General features: G+C 45.6%; 1 protein-coding gene across 1 annotated transcript in view; it reads right to left on the bottom strand.

Moving 5' to 3' along the window:
- Positions 1–22,885, bottom strand: part of SLC49A4 (solute carrier family 49 member 4) — a 123,371-nt gene that overhangs the window by 33,751 nt on the left and 66,735 nt on the right. The window contains exons 5-6 of the mRNA XM_056861436.1: positions 7,737–7,845; positions 5,211–5,278 (exon numbers count right to left, since the gene is read on the bottom strand). Of these exons, the coding sequence (XP_056717414.1) occupies positions 5,211–5,278; positions 7,737–7,845 (177 nt within the window). The remainder of the gene's footprint in view (positions 1–5,210; positions 5,279–7,736; positions 7,846–22,885) is intronic.

The raw sequence follows: 22,885 nt of genomic DNA, 5'->3' as shown, positions 1-22,885 counted from the left end.
TAATTTTATAGACCTCTATCAAGTCTCCCCTTAGCCGCCTTCTTTCCAAGCTAAACAGCCCTAAGCGTCCTAACCGCTCCCCATAGGACAGTTGCTCTAGTCCCTTAAATCATTTTGGTTGCTCTTTTCTGCACCTTTTCAAGCTCTGTAATATCCTTTTTTAGGTGTGGTGACCAGAACTGTACACAGTATTCCAAGTGTGGTCTCACCATAGATTTGTATAAGGGCAGTATGATATCAGCAGTTTTATTCTCTATTCCTCGTCTAATTATGGCCAGCATGGAATTTGCCTTTTTTACAGCAGCCGCACACTGGGTTGACATCTTCACTGAGCTATCCACTACCACCCCAAGATCCCTTTCTTGGTCTGTCGCTGCTAGCACAGATCCCATCAATGTATATGTGAAGGTGAGATTTTTTGCTCCAATATGCACCATTTTACACTTGCTCACATTGAATCTCATTTGCCATTTTAATGCCCATTCTTCCAGTATGCAGAGATCCTTCTCGAGCTCTTCACAGTCCGATTTTGTTTTAACCACCCTAAATAATTTGGTGTCATCTGCAAACTTGGCTACTTCACTGTTTAACCCCAACTCCAGGTCATTGATGAACAGGTTGAAAAGCACCGGTCCCAACACAGATCCCTGAGGCACCCCACTGCTCACATCCCACCATTATGAGAACTGACCATTGATTCCTACTCTCTGCTTCCTATTTTTCAGCCAGCTCTCAGTCCATAAGAGAACTTGTCCTTTTATCCCATGACTATGAAGTTTGCTTAGCAGTCTTTGGTGGGGGACTTTGTCAAAAGCTTTTTGGAAATCCAAATACACAATATCCACAGGCTCATTCCTGTCCACATGCTTATTGACGCTATCAAAAAACTCTAATAGGTTAGTGAGACAGGACCTACCCTTGCAGAAGCCATGTTGGGTTTTGCCCAGCAAACCTTGCCCTTCTATATGCTTGACAATTCTATCTTTAATAATGCTTTCCACTAATTTACCCGGAACAGACGTTAAGCTAACTGGCCTGTAATTTCCTGGGTTCCCCCTGGAACCTTTTTTTATAAATGGGTGTTACATTATAAATGGGTGTTACAATGAAGTCCTTACCCAATGAGTAAAACTGTAGAATTTGCTGCCAGCGGATATAATGATGGCCACGAGCATAGACAGCTTTAAAAGGGAATCGGACGACTTCAATGAGCATACGTTTATCAAAGGCTAATGGCCATGGTGACTAATGGGGACCCCCCACATGCAGAGGCAGTGATCCTCTGAAAAACCAGTTCCAGAAGGCAACATCAGTGGAACGTGTTGGCTTCTGTTCCCTGTGTATTGGCCCTCCAAGGCAACTGATTGGCCATTGCATGAAACAGATGCTGGACTAGACCACTGGTTTGATCCAACAAGACTCTTACGTTTTTATCCAAAATTCAAGACGATAAGAAAAGCCATGCTGGATCAGACCAAGGACCACCAAGTCCAGCAGTCTGTTCACAAAGTGGCCAACCAGGTGCCTCTAAGAAACAAACAAGACAACTGTAGCAGCATCCTACCTGTGTTTCACAGCACCTAAAATAATGGGCATTCTCCTCTGATACTGTAGAGAATAGGTATGCATCATGACTAGTATTCATTTTAACCAGAAGCATGGATAGCCCTATCCTCCATAAACATTTCCACTCCCCTCTTAAAAGCCTTCCAAGTTGGCAGCCATCACCACATCCTGGGGCAGGGAGTTCCACAATTTTACTATGCATTGTGTGAAGAACCTTTTATCTGTTCTCTCACCCTCCAGCTTGTGTGAGCAAGTTACCATGCTTAAAGACCTATGATTGGTGCTATTATTTTGCAAGAGGCCGAAACGTGTATGGTCATTTATATTATGTATATCATTAACTGTGTTGCATACTTCTGTAAGTTTACACTGGTGGTTTTATATGTGGCCTGTATTCCAAGCCTAGTGTTTTTATCATACCTATCACTTCCTTATTCTTCAAAGCTACTTCAGCAGCTTCTCTCCTCTCTCTCATTCATACAAAGAGCCATACACTTTTGCTCTGGATGGGGAAATGACAGCACCAGTACCCTTTCTCATCCACCTCTCCTCCCCCTCTTGCACACCCACCCTTTCTCCAGCGAGGAAAGGAGCATGCTATCGACGCTTTCACCTTGCATCAGAGCTGCTGCTTGCCTCTTCCAGGAAAAACAAAACAAAACAGACAACTGTATATTTTTGTTCTGTACAGCATGGTGGTGGTTTGGAGAAGAAATAGGGTTGCCAACTCCAGGTTCAGAAACACCTGGAAATTTGAGGGTGGAGCCTGGGAGAGGGGTTCAGGGAAGAGAACTTGGTAGGGTACAATGCCATACAGCCCGCCTTCCAAAGCAGCCATTTTCTCCAGGAAAAGTAGATTAAATGTTTTAGATAAATAAGGAATATATAAACAAGCAATCTATGTAGTCTGGAGACCACTTGCAATTCTGGGAGCCCCCACCTGGAGGTTGGCAATCCTAAGAGGAAAGGTCTCCTTACCCAAGAACCGCAGACTTGCTTTAACCTACTGTACATTTTGTATAGGCTGCCGTTTTGTAGCTGGCTCCACCCACTAAGCCACCATTTTGTGATTCATAGCTCCCAAAAAAATTAAATAGCTCCTAGAACCATAATTTTTGCCCTCCCCTGCTGCATAGTACTTAGCTCTCTGTTAAACAATGGAAACATGAGAAACATGGAAGAGCATCACATTAATTCTTTCCTACCACAGATGCCAAGAATCTCTACCCCCCACCCCAAAGCCTGGACCAGTATTTTATGATCCAGAAAATTCACATTATGTGTCTACAATAGTGGAAAGCCATAATTTGTTGCTCTTGATCCCACTGCTGATTGCTATAAAAATTATACCAGCACACAAAGTTTGTTTTGACTTTGATGCAGTTTAAAAGATGAAGGAAATTCTGATCTGCGAAGGACAAAGTCTGAAAAATATCTGTGATCATTAATAAATGCGACAGGAAAAATGCCAGTGAAAAAAAAAGAGACTGATTTGTGTAGCTGTGTAATAAAAAAAAAGAATGTCACTGTTTGAAGTTGCTTCCCCTCCTCTCCTCAAACCAGTCTCGTTCTACAGTTGCCAACAAAAGGGTACAACACCCACCAGCTGCCCAAAATATCCAAGGCTCTTCAATCACAAACACACTTCATATAAATTATCTCAATGGCTCTTGGTCTGGGCTAGGAGAGCAGGAAGATTGAGCACATAAATCTCATGTGGAGGAAGATACTGTATGCTACAGGTAACAAAATAATGAAATCTAAGAGCATATTTTCCAACTGTGTCTTCCTTTGACAGGCCTAATTTTGTACCACAGGCACAAACATTTCTACTGAGAATAGAGATAGTTTTGACACCCAAATGATAGCTTTTTGCGTCACCAAAAATTGGAACGACACTCAGGGGTAGGGCTCTTTATTTAGGACGTCTGCAAGTAGTGTGCAATTATATTGTAATTTAGCTACACTGACCGGGTATGCGGGGAGGAGGCATTGACCAGGGGAAGGAAAGCTACACTATAGTTCTTAAATGGAAACACTTCAGGTTCTAACAAATTTGCAGCTAGAAGTACCAACAGCCCCCTTCCACACTGAGCCAAATTACAAAAGGTACTAGGCTGACAGTGAAATACACTGGCCTGTCACACTTGACAAGAATCATTACCTAATTTTCCTAATTACAACTTTCAGGAGATTATAGTCAGCACAGACATTGATTCAACTCCACCCAGATAACTGCTGAATAAGCCTAAAAAGAGGGAATCATCCATCAAAAACTGACAAATCACCACTCTTTTTGTGCACATAACTCTGTGTTTGAAACAATATAATCCCTCAACCAGAGAGTGATATTTGGAGACAGAGCTTTCGTTTTTCACAAAAAGCACAAATAAATACACTACAAAGCTAAGCAACAAGCTCTACAAGAGACGTCACCTTACTACAGAATTCGAAGGCAATTTTGTAGCAGTTCTAGGAGACATTAAAAGGGATATTCAGAGGTTGAAACTAGGCTACATATTAACCAAATTAATAGTACCACAAAAGGTCAAGATTTACATAATTGGCCTGAGTCAGCAAATCTGTGCTAGAACTGCCTTAAGGTTAGAAAAGGATGGCCCTCCAGTTTCAGAAGACTCCAATTTAATGGTGCAACATAATTTATGAGCAGAACGGAAATTTGGGCACACGCTACTATGCAGTATATAAAATGTCCTGTAAGAACCAGGAATTATTTTACATCACATAGGATCAGAGTTTTTTTACCTTTCCAAAAAGGGACTGAGGCTAGGCCTCTTTACAGTTGCAATTCTGTTTCCTTAATCCCACTGAAGTCAGCAGAATCTACTGGCAGAATCTACTGGCGTTATGAAGTGTGCCATCTACTGCTAGGAATCATATTCCCCAGGTTCCTGATTGCAGTTATTTCACTAGGCACTGCACACACTTTCAAGCATATCTTTGCAACCATAATGACAAGAAGCTTACTTTTTAAAAAAAGGATATTTTCCTTAGGTAGGTTACGCTGAGTGGCGGTGACCTGCCCTGGCTCAAGCAGGGAGTTTCCATGACAGAGTAGGTAACTGACCTTGGGTCTTCCAGATCCTAGTCTGACACCTCAGCCACCACACCATGCTGGCTTAAGGGTTTAGGGTGCTTTTAGCAATACTTTTTGGTCAGTTAGCTTAAGAAAGCAGAAAGCAACATAACGTTTAAACTAGGCCCTTAATGTCTAGTTCAGGATAGTATATTTTCTATAAAATTTGATTGAAGAAACTGTAACACCTATAAAGGAGGAGGTGTGAGTGAATAGGAAAAAAAGGACTGTCCTTGATTATTTTACGTAAGTGTTTCTTCCCACCTTAGGATGGTGTGAATGGGGAGTAGCCGACAAATACAACAGTATGAACTGCTCAGTTTGATCATTGAGCAATGGAATTTTCAGCACTTACAGGCGGAAAAACCCACAGAATACAAATTACTATTCTAGAAAAAGAACATATTGTCAGCTCAGACAAGCGCATTTGTTCTCTTACAGCTGTCATTGATAACAGAAAATTATCTCAAGGGTATCGTTTTAGTATAACTAAAGAACTATTCCACTGAAGGAAAGTAAAGCTACATGGGAAGGCTGCAATTCTTACCTTGCCAATGCTATGCCAAAAACACAGCCTCCTAAAATGGACCAGAATCCAATCCAACCTGCATCCACCTGGGAAAGATTAAATAAAGAGAATTTAGATGTTATTTCAAGCAAAGTGGAAAGCAATTTGAATATCTGCCATCTGTAAACAACACAAAAATTGACAAAAAAAACAACTCTCAATACAAGGGAACATTGTGGGAACTTAACTGCCACTTTATTGGATCAGATTTACAGTGCACATCTAGCACCGTGGTGAATGGACGGTAGCATTCAGTATGTGTGCTTCTCATTTTTGTTACTCCAATACCATCTAGACTTATGCTTTGGCAGTGCAACAGCTCTCCTCTGTGTTTGACCCCAGCAACAGCTTTCAATTGTACTCTGCTCCTGAATGTGGAGGTTCCATTTATTTATTTTAAAAAATATTTACACCCTACTTTATTTCCTTGAACTCAAGGCAGCTAACAATGCAACAAGTTGCAGAACATGAAACATAAAAGTCCATTCCCAAATAATGATAATTCACAGATTTTAAAACATACAGGGATTTAACACATACCCCTAAATCCACTGAGATGGCCACCCTCCTCCAAATGGTCCCTAGATGTGGCCTTCCAAGATATGGCTGATGAAGGTGCCTTCATCATCCACTCCACAGGACCAGACTTATACTACTACAGAGAAAGCACACAATCTCACTGTTGCTGTGTGGACAGTCCTAAGAGGGCACCACAAGGAGAAGGTTGTCTGAGGACAGTAACTGGTGCATGGGAGTGAACAAGAAGATATGGGTTGGTAAATATGGAGGCCCTAGGCTACAAGAGAAATAAATAGCACTTTGAATTGGGCCTAGAAGCAGGTAGGTAATGTGACAGAAATCCTAAAACTTGCTAAGGCTCACGAATGCTACTTAGAGTGCTGGGATCTTGGACCCCTAGAGATTCCATTAAAATGAGCTATTCACTTCCATTCCACCGTGAAGCATCCTGGCAGACTTAATCCCTTTGGACAAAGGGCGGTTAGGTTTGGACTAGACCACCTATTTGTCATGGAAGTTCAGAGCCACTACCAGGTGCTTGTTGGAGATGGGACTATACTGTATATAGCTCTGATTGGTAAACGTAGCCTCTGACATCAGAGATGGGGATTTGCATGAGATTGGAGAAATCAGTTTGTAATTCTTAGAAAGGAGGCTGGATTAGGTCCAACTACATTTAGCATAAATATCTAGACATTTGGGATTTTCACTTTTCTTCAGTGGAAACTGGGCCCACAGGAAGTTGGGTAGGGGTTAAGGACAGCATAGGTAACATGTTTATCTTAGTTAGTTCAACTGTATTGGTTTTCATTTGAATATTTCTGTGCTGTTGTTGCTGGGTGCTTTCCCCTGTATTTTGTTTTGCCTTTTCCCCGCCCCTTTTTGAATTCAACCACCCTTTCCCCTTTTCTCTCTCTCTTTTATAATAAGCCTTTTTATAAAGACTTTTTTTTTTTTGCTTCACTTAATACAATTTTTTTCTCTGGGATAGTTCTCTTAATCTCTTCCCTATGTGCTAGACTGTACAGGTGCTGCCGGGTTGGTTATAAGGTATTTTGTTATTGCTCTAGTACTGTGCTGGAAGACTTCCTTCACAGGTCAGTCTAGATGTTCTCTAGAGATTCTGAGTGGTGGCAACTGGTTATCAGGGTACTTTCCAGGGAACCCTTGGTCTAAGGGAGCTTCCCAGTGAGGAAAGACACAATTTTCCCCTTCCTACCGCAACTGGTATCTAGTGCAATTGAGGTAGCACTGGAGTGATATGCATTATGCAGCTGACCCGATAGGAATCTCACCAGTGCATTTTGTACCAACTGAAGCATCCGAGAAGACAGGCAGGCCCATGTACCACGCATTACAGTAGCCTGGTCTGGAGGTTACGGTGGCACGGATCAGCATGGCTAGGTCCTCAGGGGTCAGCTTGTGAGCTAGATGTAACTGAAATTTAGGTGTTCCTGGCAACGGTGCTGCCCTGTTTCTCCACCATCACAGCTAACAGCAGCTGGTAAACCATGAACTTGTTTTCATTTTTTAAAAACCTTCGAAGCCAGGAGCAATCATTACCTGTATGCCAGAACTTTTGTTGTATGAAGAATTACATTGTTTTGACTTTCCTGAATCTAATGCTAATCAATTTAATTCAGTGATGACTTGTAAAACTAGAACAATTGTTCTATATTTTTTTCACTTAAAAATACTTTTCAAATCTTAAAAACAAACATCTCTTTACCAATGAAATATGCTCTTCCAGTAAAGCAGAAACCAATTTTGTCCTCTTTCCTTTCTTAGTCCTCTCTTTTCTCAGCTTGGGAACTTTTCCAGTATCTGCTGAACCTCAAATGGTACCAGAGATGTTGGGCATACTTTTTTCTACATGGGCATCACTTTTTATGTGCTCTGCTTCAATCATTTTAGTTAACTGTAACAAAACAATAACTTACCAGCTACATACAAGCAAGTCTCATAAAGTGTCTTATACATACGTACCTGGCTCACATGAGCTGGGGTTAATATCCAGTCAAGAACTCCAGACCAACCAGAGAAAACACCCAATGGTATAGCATAAGCTAGAGCAATCATAAGGAACCTGGGATTGCTGTAAAATAAAAGAACAATTATAAATACCTGGGCCAAAGCAGAATCTAGAGAATCTAAATTTTGCCAAACGCAAACTCCACTTTATTATTATTGATCGTCAGGAACAGCTATCCCATTGGGTTTCACTGAATTGCAGCTTGTAGATGGAATCTGATTACACTCAGGATTCGGCTGTTTGCCACTTAAATGGTCAGAAGACCTGCCCCCCCCCCCACACACCAGATGTATACACTAGAGGCTCTAATGTATGTGTGGGGGGAGGGGGATTTTCTCTGGAAAGTCCCAGGTCACTGATTCAGATGGGGATAATACTAAAGTAGCCACAAGTGCTTTTCCCACACTACTTATAGGAACTTCCCTGCCTTTTCCATTTCTCTATTTATAGCTTTTTCTATACTTACCTGTTACTTTTTCTTCCACACAATACAGTGTTCCTCTCCCTACATCAAAGGCACTCTCATTACTGACCATCTTCTTCCTCACCCCACAAGTTTGCCTGCATCCTATATAACTGCTTTTTCGCTTCACCATCCAGGACCTTTCTACATACCGGTTCTCTCTTTCACCCTTCAGTAGCTTTTCTTGCCTGAAGTTTATGCCCCTGCCCCTTCTCTCTACTCCTCCTCCTTGCCAAGTTGGGTGGAAACATTACACTAGGCTGTCACTCTCCCAAAAATACACAATAAAGGAGTCTTGGTCATAAGCAGAGCTACCACAGTTGGGGAAACAATACAAACAAGTGTTTTATCAACTCCATCCTCACTCCTAATTTTGATAGGCTTGAGCACACTTTGACTATTCATACAAAAGAATGGGAAACGGTTGCATACTATGGATATTTCAAACTCAATGGGACAACTAGTTTTAATCATAACCCCCAAGGGCTGTTCAAACATTATGCTAGGAGTAATCTGCAAGTTTACTTCTTCCAATTTTTCCTTATCTCCCTTGAATGAATTGTTTTTTTTGATGAATGGTAACTTGAGGTGCTACCATTAGAAGCAGTCAAGAAGCTACTTAGTAATATCACATGTGGTAAGGCTCTTCTCTTCTTCAGATGTACAACAGGAACCAAAGGAAAAATGGATGTAGAGAAAGGCAATTTTTGTGAAATAAACTTGGTCATTCACCCATCCATCAACATCTGTGCACTTACTGGTGCATACACAATTAATATCGGCCCCAAGACACCTTATTTTTGGGCTGAGTGCCAGTTACACATCTATGTGCTTACAGTGCAATCCTAAACAGAGTTCCATCCTTCTAAATTCATTGAAGTCAATGGGCTTAGAAGGGTGTAACTCTGCTTGGGATTGCACAGTTAAGCAGCAAATTATCTGTGAAAATGCCCTATGCAGAAAACTCTTTAACCTTTCTCAAATAAATAATGCCTCTGACCTATAGAAACCATGTGAGGAGGAAAGAATCATAGCTTCACTTAAGCCAGGGACTTTCACGCAACCTTTAAAGAAAAGGGGTCACCTTATGCATTCATGGCATCTCCCAAGGAGAATGGTTATGTGTCTTGAAGCAAGGCAATGCCATTTAGGTATTAAAGCAGATAATAGCTGGGAGGAAAAAATGCTGAGACAGCAAATAAGGCTTCTGTATAAATGTACTAGTCCAAATTCCGACTCTCGTCCTGCAAAAGAGTAAATTACTTGGGGTCCAAGCACAGGGAGAAAATGCTCAAATAAGCCTGAGAACAAATACATCTACACAAATTATTAAGCGTGAAAGCCTTTGGAAGGGGGAGGAGAAAGAAGAAAGGAATCTGATATCGCCATTGTGTTCAATTAAGACTCAAGAAAAGCCCAAGAAACTGCACTAAGGGATGCAGGGTTTTCTTCTTTTAAAACACAGTTCACCTTCGCTGCTCACTTGAAGGTGAAGCAGTGCAAGCTGCATCACCATCCTCATTCAATCAAATAAACAGGAGCTGACAGAAAAGCCTAAAAGAAACAATTTTAGTGAAAATGGAGGAAACAAAAGGCAGTCCTTGGCTAAGAGGCACACAGTTCTTTCTAAACTACTCCAGTTTCTGAATTCTAGAGGTACATATAGCTTTACCTAATGCACGTTTTATGTTGCAATTTCAATATAAGGTTATTTGAAGGTTTTTCCAAACATTTAGCATTACATCAGCATTAGACTCTTGTTTTGTAGACAATGCTACCCAGGAACCACAGAATTTAAGGGTCCAAGAACCCCAAGATGATAACCAAGTCAGAACTTGGTTAAGGAATTAAAGGCCCAGAGGTTATTAATTTATTCCAGCTTTCTCCTTGTGAACCTCAGATACAACTGAGATTGGAACTTCCAGCCGTAAAGAAAAAGATTTGCTAAGCTGTGGTTAACTAGAAAGAGACAGTTACTGGATGACCTTCTGGATAACTATCTATAAGCAAGAGATAAGGTAAGTAATTTGTGATCAAAGTAGCCACAGTGCCAATCAGGGGCCCATGCTCTATTAATACCTTAAAGTTTGGGTGACTATCTATTAATTGAATTGATCAAATCAATGTGTAACTGCTTGCTAAGCAACGTGCACAAGACAGGAACAGAAGATGTAAGAAGCTATACGCTAGATAGGTAGGACTGCAAATCCTGTTTAAGCCCCCTCTTCACACAGACGTGTGAAAGTAAGGTTGCCTTGAACAGATGTATCTGGAGCATGTACATAAAAGCTGTTGCAGCAAAAAGGACCTGCTTAACGTAAACAATAGAAACATTTTTCTTTAAATGTGGATCATCTGGCAATGGCAGCTCAAGAGTACCCAGCAGAAGAGGAACTGACAGTGAGACCATCCCAAGAAAGCAAGCTTGGTTCTCCGCTCTCTAATGTAGTCGCAGCAAAGCTTGGCACAACAATGACTATTTCCTCCTTGCCATTCCTGAAAAGACCCAGCCTAACCATGCTCTCTACCATTGAAATGAATGGGTGGCCACCTTGTAGCTTTAACTTGATACCACAGATGCCTGCAGGTGAGTCAATATAACATACTTTACATACAGAGGGCTGTTAAAGTTCATGAAAAAGAGCTAACATTGGGAGGGGTATATATGTGTGTTAAGTATCATCAAGTCACCTCCGACTCATGGCAACACTCTGAATCAATATCCTGCAAAATGTCCTATCATTAACAGTCTTGCTCTGGTCTTGCAGACTGAGGACCTTGCCTTCCTTTGAGTTGATACATCTCATGTTGGGACTTCCTCTTTTCCTGCTGCCTTCAACTTTTCCTAGCACTATTGTTGTTCCAGGCTGGGGGACACACCCACTGGCTCAGGACTCCTCCCAACCCCACTCAGCTGACATGCCCCTGAGTGCTGCTCCAAGCGCCCAAGAGAAGGCCTCCCGGCTGCAGAGCCACCCAGACCCCATGACCCGATCCCACACTCACCTGAGGAAACAGGGAAGAAGGCCTCCAACACTCCCCGATGAGGTGGGATGGCCATGGAGCAGGGCGCCATGAGTGATGCCTCCGGGGGCGGCCCAAGCAGCGCCAGCCCAATGGGCCGTGCCTCCGAATGTGGCAGGCCGGGCAGGGCTCAAGAAGGCCGCGCCAACCCCAATGCTGCCAGCAATACATAAGGGGGGAAGGGGAAGGGCTCGGCCCCAGGCAGGGCAGGGCCAATAGTTAAGGTGGAACAACCCTTATGTAAGCAGAGAAGATATGGAGGCCAAGGAAGGAGGCATAGGATGCAAGTAGCGTGTCCAGTCACACTCAAAACCAGGAGAGGGGAGAGACCCAGTCGGCTCTCCCCTCCATTTCTGAGGCCTTCCCACAGACTCCTGCTGAGGGATTGCCAGTCACTGACCCACAGACCATAGGGGGCGCTGTGATGGACCTGGTCAGAGAAGGGACAACAAGGCCAGACCCGCTGTTGACAGGGGGTGCTGTGGCGGAAGCCCTCAAGGGTCTTTTCCAGTGACTCTTGTCTTCTCATAATATGACCAAAGTGCAATAGCCTCACTTTATTCATTTTGATTTCTAGGTAAAATCCAGGCATGATTTGATCTAGAACCCACTTATTTGTCTTTTTGGCGGTCCACAGTATCTGTAAACCTCACCTCCAGCACCATATTTCAAAGAAATCTACTTTCTTCCTGTCAGCTTTCTTCATTGCCCAACTTTCACACCCAAACACTGTAATGGGGAATCCGATGGCATGAATTAACTTGATCTTGGTTACCAGTGACACATCCTTACACTTAAGAATCTTTTCTAGCTCCTTCATTGCTACCCTTCCCAGTCTCAATCTCCTGACTGTTTGGCTGCATGATGGAGCCAAGTAACAGACAATCTTGAACAATTTCAATTACTTCATCATCATCAAGTTGTGTAATTCCCCTGTAGTCATTACTTTTGTCTTCTTGATGTTCAGACGTAATCCTGGTTTGACACTTTCTGTTTTAACCTTCATCAGTAGTCATTTCAAGTCTTTGCTGTTTTCTGCCAGTAATGTGGTATCATCGGCATACCTCAAATTGTTAATATTCCTTCCAATAATTTTCATTCCACCTTCATCTAAATCTAATTCAGCTTTTCTTATGTTCTGCATACAGACTGAACAGACAGGGAGATAAAATACATCCTTGTCTGACACCTTTGCCAATTGGAAACCATTCTGTTTCTCCCTCTTCTGTCCTAATAGTAGCCTCTTGTCCAGAGTATAGGTTGCGCATCAATACAATCAGATGCTGCAGCACACCCATTTTTTAAAAAAACCAGCTGGAGCTTTTCATGATCCACGCAGTCAAAAAGCTTTGTGGTAATCTATGAAACATAAGCTGATTTTCTTCTGACTTCCCTTGTATACTCCAGTAACTACCGTAAATTTGCAATATGATCTCTAGTGCCTCTTCCTTTTCTGAATCCAGCTTCAACATCTGGCATTTCTCGTTCAAGATATGGTAACAGTCTTTGTTGCAAGATTTTGAGCATCACTTTACTTGCGTGAGAAATTAATGCAATGGTCTGATAGTTGCTGCCATCTAACGTCTCCTTTTTTCACAATCGGAATGTAAATTGACCGTTTAAAATCTGTGGGCCATTATTTTGTTTTCTATATTTTTTTGGCATATTCTTGTTAAGATTTTGATGGACTCTGTATCTGTGACTTGGAACAGTGCTATTGATATTCCATTGATTCCTGGTGATATGTTTCTCTTAATTGCTCTCAATACAGAATTCAAGTTAATTCATGCCACTGTATTCCCTATTACTATGTATGCGTGTGAAAGTTGGACAATGAAGAAAGCTGATAGGAAGAAAGTAGATTCCTTTGAAATGTGTGTTGGAGGAGTCTTACAGATACTGTGGACTGCCAAAAAAATAAATCACTGGGTTCTAGATCAAATCAAGCCTGAACTGACCCTAGAAGCTAAAATGACTAAACTGAGGCTATTATACTTTGGTCACATTATGAGAAGACTAGAGTCACGGGAAAAGACAATCATGCTAGGAAAAGTTGAAGGCAGCAGGAAAAGAGGAAGACCCAACAAGAGATGGATTGACTCTATAAAGCAGGCCACAGCCCTCAATTTGCAAAACCTGAGCAAGGCTGTTAAAGATAGGATGTTTTGGAGGACACTGATTCATAGGGCTGCCATGAGTCGGAAGCAACTTGATGGCACTTAACACACACACACACACACACAGAGAGAGAGTCTTTTGCGCAGGAAGTGGAACTGACTTGTTTGTCTGATGTAAAGAGTGGAAGCACACTGTTGACATTTGATCGTGTATATAACACTGGAAGATGAACAAGTGAATGAGCCTGACATGGTATGGCTGGTATTGTTAGGGCTGTCAAGGCTGAATATGAGGAAAGAGTTGGCATCTTGTTTTGTTGCAAGCCCTGGTCCCAGAGTCCATGTCTATGTTAGAAAGGGCACTGTTATGAGTGAGAAGTTGTTTAACGTTAGACCAGGGGTCTGCAAACTGCGGCTCCCGAGCCGCATGCGGCTCTTTGGCCCGTTGAGTGCGGCTCTCCAAACTTGGTTCGGAGCCCCTGCTCTCGTACCCGTTCGCACCGGCAGCCGGGCTGCGGAGCCGGCACGCCTGAGAGAGAGAGCAAGCGAGCTGCCTCTCCCCCCACCCGCCGTGGAGAATGGCCAGGTCCCCCTTTCCCTTGCCCTCAATGGTTGGGAGGATAAAGCCTCCCCTCCCCTCTAGCCTATCAGCTGTTGGGCGGGGTGGGCTTCCTTTGGTAGACCTGGCCTCCAGCTGAGGCCCATTGGGAGGCCATGTCTACCCACTGGCTTTCTTGGCGGTAGACCTGGACTCCGAGGAGGGGACAAAGTCCCCCTTCAGAGGCCAGGTCTACTGCCAAGAAAGCCAGTGGGTAGACCTGGCCTCCCAATGGGACTCAGCCGGAGGCCAGGTCTACCAATAGGCTTTTATGGCGGTAGACCAGGCCTCCAGACGAGGACTCCAGATGGGGAGGGGGAAATGGCAGGGACTTACAATTTAATTTTTATCAATAAATAAGATCACTATTAAGTATGATATCAAGTTTTATTCCGTGTACCTATAGTTTAATTAAGACTTAAAACTTTAATTAAAGTTTATTAAGTTAATAAACAGTGTACCTACCTATATAGTTTAAGTTTAAGATATTTGGCTCTCAAAAGAAATCTCAATCGTTGTACTGTTGATATTTGGCTCTTTTGACTAATGAGTTTGCCAACCCCTGGGTTAGACTATCTGCGGGCAAGAAAAGATTTGCCTCTCAAAGCCTGTTAAAGAGAAGCATCGTTGTCCAGCATAGTGTGTGTGTGTGTGTGTGTGTGTGAGAAGTGCCGTCAAGTCGCAGCAGACTTATGGCGACCCTTTTTGGGTTTTCATGGCAAGAGACTAACAGAGGTGGTTTACCAGTGCCTTCCTCTGCATAGCAACCCTGGTATTCCTTGGTGGTCTCCCATTCAAATACTAACCAGGGCTGACCCTGCTTAGCTTCTGAGATCTGACGAGATCAGGCTAACCTGGGCCCTCTAGGTCAGGGCCCAGCATAGGCTGCACATCATTAATGATGCGTCGAACAGGTTTGAGCTGACAGCTGTGTGTGACCACCAGTAGCATTCTGTTGTTGTTTCGTTTGGGCCCATATTCTAGGGCATTATCCCTTGGTAGCATTCTGGCTTTGTTTATCTGTTTTTACTACATCAGGTGGGTATAGTAATTCCAAAAATGTCTGTTGTAGATCCTGCAAGTGAGAATCTTTGACTGAGGGATCATAACAGATGCTGTTGTGTAGAGCTTGGCTGTAGATGATGGATCGGTTGGTAAGTTTAAGATGGTGACTGGAGGCGTGTAGATATGTTTGGTGATCAGTAGGTTTCTGGTATAAGGTAGTTTTTATGCTGCCATTATACAGTGGTGTCCAGAAAATGTATTTCTTGTATGGATTGGTTAATGGTCAGGTTGATGGTGGGGTTGAAGTTGCTAAAGGCCTGGTGAAATTTCTCCAGTGCTTCTTTCCCATGTGCTCAAATGATGCAAATGTCATCAATAAATCTCAGGTAGAAGAGGGGTGTTAATAGATGTTTGCTCAGGAAGTGCTGCTCCAGGTCAGCCATCAAAATGTTGGCATATTGTGATGCCTGAAGCAAAGCAGGCATCCTCAGTAGAAGAAGTAGGGAAAACCCAATTAATCCTACTAAATGTGAATGCAGATTTAGGGCAACTTTGAACATTACAATGAGGCACACACAAAAAATAAAGAACACAAGTGACAAATTAATCCTCTTTCCACAGGAGAGAAGCAATTTGCCAGCTTTGGACATTCTTCCAAAGTCTGGAAATAAAATGAATGAATCACCTTGCATTTTTTTCAGCACTTCTGTTAATTTTTCCAAGGATCCTTAATTCCTTCTTCAAGAAAGCATAACTGCAAATGCCCACACAAGCCAAATTACACAAAAATGATGCTATACTAAGCACAGAAATTAATGAAGCTAGGGAAGGAGTTTAAAAATATTGTCGAAGGCTTTCACGGTCAGAGTTCATTGGTTCTCGTAGGTTATCCGGGCTGTGTAACCGTGGTCTTGGTATTTTCTTTCCTGATGTTTCACCAGCAGCTGTGGCCGGCATCTTCAGAGGAGTAACACTGAAGGACAGTGTCCTTCAGTGTTACTCCTCTGAAGATGCCGGCCACAGCTGCTGGCGAAACGTCAGGAAAGAAAATACCAAGACCACGGTTACACCGCCCGGATAACCTACGAGAACCAATGAGTTTAAAAATATTCTCTCAATGGTCTTTTTCACACTTCTTCTCACAGCTAGGGCCGTTAGAAACAGTTTTTGTATTTTACAGTCTTTTTGCTATATAATGCTCTGAAAGAAGAGGCTTTATAAACATAATGTTATAAACATACCTTTGTACAATGTTCATGTTAGTTTTCTTATTAAAAAAAGAAATGCAAGTTCTTTGTTGTTGTTATTTCTTCCTATTCCTTGCTTAGCCTTTTCAAAATTACCTATGTGTCTGCAAAGTTGGCAGAGTTCTTTGATCTACTGTTTTTTCTTCTTTCTTTCTGGACTGTACCCACAGTATTGCACCTACTGTAATTTGTAGAAACAGTACTGTGTACCACAGCGTTTATTATCCAAACTGCACTCCTCCCAATTAAAAATACACTGGCAGAATCAATCACACATCTCTCACGTGTTATTGCACATCTAACATGTTGCTGAACCACACAATAGTGTTCTTTCCCTCTTTTAGATGCATTTTAGCATGATTCATTCTATAGTTCAGGGGTGGGGAACCTCCGGCCCGTGGGCCGGATACGGCCCGCGAGCTCATTTTATCCGGCCCCCGGCTCGCCTGCCAAGGCGGGGAGCTCCACTGAGCTAGCTGTTGCTAGCCGAAGCCTCCTCTTGGCACTTCAGGTTTTGCTGGAAGGCAGGAGTGCATGCCGGCCCCAAACCTTCCCCCTCCTTGCTTGCCTTTCTTTGTGGGGCGTGGTAATCCCCTGGCCACACCCCTGTGCCGCGAGCTTTCGTGCCGGCGGGGCCTCGCCAGCCTGCGCGCTGGCCGCGCTGCCAGCTCGGGGGCCCTGTTCAGTCCTCCCCCTGCTCGACCCCACCCCTGGGCGCACCCCCGCTCTGCGGCCTAATGCTGAGATGGGGTTGAGACTCGGGCCTCCGGGGACTCGCCAGCTGTCAGGCTGCTATCTCGGTTTCGTTATTGCCTCTGTCTCTGCGCTGTACTGTCTGGCCCTCAAGGTCGCATACCTAGGCCTGGGAACTCAGCTCCTGGGAAACTGTATTCTGCCTATGCTTGTAATCTCCCGCCTTTTCTGCTTTATATTATCTCCCAGCTAGTGAGTCTCTCATAGCTGTCATTTTATTCGTTTGCACTGTATGCCTATTTGACCAGTAAAAGCCATCTGCTTGGACTCTATATGACTTTGTGGTGATTTCTGGTTCTGTGGGCCAAGGGCTGACATTATGACAGCTATCTCTTCACCATTCTACTAGCCAGGCTGGAGCCCAGGAGGGTTCGCCTGCCACTTGGATGGGAGCTGTGCAGCTCTCCAGGTGATCTACTACCCTGGAGCCCTTCTCTGAGGATCCTACTCTGTTACAAGACTTAATCGCTGAACTTTTCCGGACTACCCTAGAGGTTTGCCGCTTGCGGAGACTGGTGCAGACACAGTGGCAGTCTCTAAAGGGGGTTCTCTGGATGTTAACTTCGGAAGCTACTGATACTCGTTTAGACCTTCAGGATTTTGATCAATTACTGGATGATGCCCGGTTGGCATCCGAGGATTTACAAATACTGACTGAACTTTTGGACAATCTCATCTCTCGGGAGTCTCTCCCATCCAGGACGTTGACGCGCTCTGTTACCCGGGAAAGTGCTACGATGGCAGGAGCCGCGCCGGAAGTTTTTTCCCTGGTACCTAATGCAGCCGATTGTCAGGCTGAGGCCAAGCGGATTGCCGTTCACACAGCTCTCCTCCTTGTGGACTGTACAAAGGACACCCCGGTGGCCACCTTGGCCCAACATTTGGCCTCAACATTCGAGGCCGATGCGCCCGCAATTGCAGTTCGGCTACAGCCACTACTGGGCGGGGCCCCCGATCCCATACTTGCACTTCTGGAAACGGAGCTGTTACCGCGTGTTACTGCAGCTATAGCCCAAAGACTTGAGAACGCCAAGGTTCTTGCGGATAAGGAAGCTGCTGAAGCAGCTAAGGAGGCCGAGGCTCAAGCTGCCAGGGCTAAGGAGCGGGCACCGATGGACACCCGTCCCAAAGACAGAACAGGGGTCCCGTTAGGTCTCTCTTTCTCCCCAATTTTTGCTCCGTCGCGCACAACCCAACGCGCACGCCGCCTTGCTGGCCGACGTCAGGATCCAGAGGAGTCTGAGGAAGAGAACCTTTATGAAGACACCTCTCAATGGGCCACGAGTTTTCGGACAAGTAAACCTCAGCGCACTGGCGGCCCAGGTGAGGACGTTTACCTCTTACATGCCCGGAATCGGGAACTCTCCGACCGTGTCGATCAGCTCCAAGAACTAATGGAGCGTATGCTTCAGGACAATAGACAGTTACAACAAGCTCTCTTAGCCCAGGCACAGCCCGCTCTACCCCCGGGTCCGGGGGTTCCCGGCCAGCCACCCGCTAACGTGCCTGTTCTGCCTCCGCCTCCCGGAGCTCCCGTTGTACCGCCACCCGGACCGCCTGTTCAACCGGTTCAGCCTGTACCCGGACCTTGGAAGCAACTCAAATTGAGAACTACTTACGATGGGTCCCTCGAGACTCTACCTTGTTTTTTACATCAAGTGGACAGCTATATGCGGGAACAGGGACAATTGTTCCCCACAGAGGATAGCAGGGTGCGCTATGTGGCTTCCCTTCTAACGGGTAAAGCAGCGGAATGGATGGTCCTCCAGTTCGACACCCGTTCCCGCTCTATCCGTACCCTCAACAACTTTATGACTGCATTGCGGAGGAGGTTTGAAGACCCCTTCCTGGGGGAACGAGCCAAATCAGAACTGTTACAACTCAGGCAAGGCTCCACTCCGGTTCGAGAGTTTGCCGATGAATTTCAGAGACTGGCGAGTAAGATTGTGGGATGGCCCGAGGCCACCCTAATTCATCATTTCAGGGAATCCCTACACCCTGATATTCTGAACTGGTCTTACATGCGAGGGGATCCTGATACTCTTGAGGGATGGATCCTGTTAGCCGAGGAAGTGGAAAGCCGCCGACGCTATGTTTCCCATGTCCGCCAAAAGCACAGGGAAAAAGGCACCCAAAAGCCTCAGCCCAAGGCGCCACCGCCCACTCCACGGAATCCCGCACGCCCGCCCCAGGAACGGGAAGACCGGTTTCAGAGGGGGGCCTGTCTTATTTGCGGAGGAATGGGTCACTTAGCAGCTGTCTGCCCGTACCGCCCGGAAGCATCTCGCCCCAGCACGACAACCCGAGCCAGAGGTCGTCCACCACGCAGAGGCACCGCGGCCACCCGCAGCGCAGCGCCGGGAAGACCCACACCCTCTGCACTTCACGTTGGAGACCCGACCTCCCTGCCTACTACTGATGACCCTGCCGGGTCTCGGATTACAAGTGCCCCATTGGGGGACAACTCTCCATCCTCGGATGAAGGAGACCCATGGAATTCTCCAGCCTTAAACCTAGAATCTCCCCTCGACTTGTCAAAAAACGGCTTCGGTCTGTGGTGAATGGAGCGTCTCCACAGACCTCTGCAGATTCCCCTGCTAAACCGAATGCTCCCACTAAAATCAAGGAAGTGGACACCACTGTCTACGTGGACGCAGTTCTACAACACCATAAAGGTGGCCCCCAATTGCCCGTCAAAGCACTCATTGACTCCGGTTGCTGTCGCACTCTCATAAGCGAGGCCACTTTTGCTGCTCTCAAAGCCGAATCTGAGGCTTTGCCAAACCCTGTCCAATTTGCCCAAATGGACGGGAGCGATTTCCAGGGGGGTCCAGTTGATCACCGAACCGTAGGGGTAGCGATGGGAATTGGTTCCCACTGGGAACAAATAGACTTCACTATAGCCCCTATCCGATTTGAAGTGGTCTTGGGAATTAACTGGATTAAAGGACATAGTCCCAGTATTGATTGGGAAACAAACACTATCTCCTTCGCTAGTCCCACCTGCGACCAGCATCGGCAGAACTTTGCTCTGCTATATCCGCCCGTTCCAGCATTAACCTCTACTGCCCCAGCACCACCGGTTCTACCTGCTGTATACCGGGACTTTGAAGATGTCTTCGACCTTAGGGAATGTGATGCCTTACCCCCCCACCGGGCCTCAGACTGTGCGATTGAAGTGGTAAAGGACTGCACATTAACCAAGAGTAAGATTTACCCTATGAGCGCTTCCGAGCGCACTGTCCTCCGGGACTTTTTGGACAAAAACCTCGCCAGAGGGTTCATTCGCCCTTCGAATGCCCCAAACTCGGCCCCCGCGTTTTTCGTCCGGAAAAAAGAGGGCGACCTTCGCCTGTGCATTGACTTCAGAAAGCTCAATGCGGTTACCCAGACCAACGCCTATCCTATCCCATTAATATCGGATATTTTGGGACAATTACAGGAAGGCCGTGTGTTCTCTAAGTTAGACTTGGTGGAAGCCTACTACCGAGTCCGTATCCGCGAAGGGGATGAGCACCTCACTGCCTTCTCTAGCTGTTTCGGAATGTATGAATTCCTTGTGATGCCGTTCGGATTAAAAGGGGCCCCGGGGGTCTTCATGCAACTCATCAATGAAATCCTACATGACCTTCTATATCGTGGGGTGGTGGTCTATTTAGATGACATTCTCATTTATTCGAAAACTATGAACGAGCATGTGGCTCTGGTCCGGGAAGTTCTGCAACGCCTGCGTGACCATCAACTTTTCGCAAAACTAGCTAAGTGCGAATTTCATCAAAGCAAACTCACGTTTTTGGGATACATCATCTCCCACCAAGGTCTTCGCATGGACCCCGCCAAAGTCCAAGCCGTCCTCGATTGGACTCCCCCCACCAACCGTAAGCAAGTACAACAATTTCTGGGATTTGCAAACTTCTATCGGGGATTCATCCCTAACTTCGCCCAGGTGGCTCTACCCATTACGGACCTACTGAAAACTAAGGGAAAAGTAAGCTCGGCTGCCTTGCCCTCCGCAAAAATCCTATGGACTGAGCAATGCCAAGCCGCTTTTCTGGCCCTCAAACGCCTCTTCACTTCGGAGCCGGTGCTACGGCACCCAGACCCAAATCAAATGTTCATTGTGCAAGTCGATGCTTCCGATGTAGCCATGGGAAGGGCTCTCCTCCAGCAAGGACCGGATGGTCTTCTTCACCCTTGCGCTTACTTTTCAAAAAAATTTGCGCACGCTCAATTAAACTGGCCCATCTGGGAGAAAGAGGCCTCAGCAGTTCATCATGCACTGACTCTATGGCGGCAATTCTTGGAAGGGTCTAAAGTCCCCTTTGAGGTTTGGACCGATCACAAAAATCTAGCTGCCCTCACGGGGTCCCATAAGCTGTCGGCGAAACAACAACGGTGGGCGGAGTTCTTTGCTCAGTTCCGTTTCACCCTGAAGCACGTCCCTGGGAAGCAGAACGTTCTCGCGGATGCCCTCTCCCGTTTACCACAATATCCGGTAAAACTCGAGAGACCCACCAACTCTCTGTTCACCCCTATGCAACGTGGGGCCCTACCTGTGCTGGCTGTGCAAACTCGATCCCAGCATCAGCACGCCTTACCCAACTTACAAGCTCCGCCAGCCCAACCGGCTGCCCAGCCGCCACCGCAACAGACCGGCGTTCCCGCCCTTCCTACCCCTCCGGCCGCCCAGCCGCCTGCAGTCTGCGCGCCGCCGCACGTAAGCACTAGCCCCATAACTGTTTCTAAGATCACCATGACCGACGGGGGGGCCCCCTCCAAAATCCCCATCTCCGAGTCCTTTTTAAATGTCCTTCAGGACCAGTGCCTTTTAGAACGCTCCGCTCATACCCTACCTCCTGGTGTTTTGGAACAGGGAGGGTCCTGGTACAAGGACTCGAAATTGTATGTACCCAAAGCTCTCCGGAAGGACGTTTTACATTTAGCTCATGGAGCCAAAACAGCTGGGCACTTTGGGTTTCTGAAAACCCTTCACTTATTGCGCAGACAGTTCTGGTGGGGGGGAATGCGTTCCGACATTGACTCCTTCATCCGCAGCTGTCCCGTTTGTGCCGCTGCGAAACGATCGCAGGGCAAACCCCCGGGACTGCTACAACCTCTTGAAACGCCCAGCAAACCTTGGGAAGTGATTGCTATGGACTTTATGACTGATCTCCCTCTCAGTGGGGGTAAAACTGTGTTATGGGTTGTTACTGATTTGTTTTCTAAACAAATACATTTGATTCCATGCGCAGGGATCCCCTCTGCTCAGAAACTGGCCCGCCTCTTCGTGACGCATATCTTTCGTTTACATTCGTTTCCGCGTAAGATAATTTGTGACCGCGGAAGTGGTTTCGTTTCTAAGTTTTGGAAAGCTTTCCTCAAGTTGGTGGGAGTGGAACAAGGGTTGTCTAGTGCATACCATCCTCAAACTGATGGTCAAACTGAACGTGTCAATGCTGTACTTGAATGTTATTTACGCTGTTATGTTAACTACCACCAGGATGACTGGGTGGAACTGTTACCTTTAGCAGAATATGCCTACAATAATGCCATGCATCAATCCACAGGTTTTAGCCCATTTTTTGCTGTGTATGGACAAGATTTCAGTCCTATTGCTCCTGCAGATGATGTAGAGGGGGAGGGGAACCCCGACATTGCCTCCTGGGCACACGCCCTCCGTACCACTTGGCCCTGGCTCGTTAGCAACCTCGACCGGGCCAAGCGTAAATACAAAGCGCAAGCTGACAAACATCGCTCCCCCGGGGGTGATCTGCAAGTGGGTGCTTTGGTTTACCTTTCCACCAAAAATCTCCGTTCCACCCGTCCGTGCCATAAGCTCAGTGCTAAATTCATTGGCCCTTTCCCCATCACCCGGGTCATAAACCCTGTCACGGTG

Source organism: Euleptes europaea, chromosome 15, assembly GCF_029931775.1.
Source record: "Euleptes europaea isolate rEulEur1 chromosome 15, rEulEur1.hap1, whole genome shotgun sequence".
NCBI classification, from domain to species: domain Eukaryota; kingdom Metazoa; phylum Chordata; class Lepidosauria; order Squamata; family Sphaerodactylidae; genus Euleptes; species Euleptes europaea.
The sequence above is the reverse complement of the archived record's forward strand: the minus strand, read 5'-3'. Positions and strand labels throughout refer to the sequence as shown.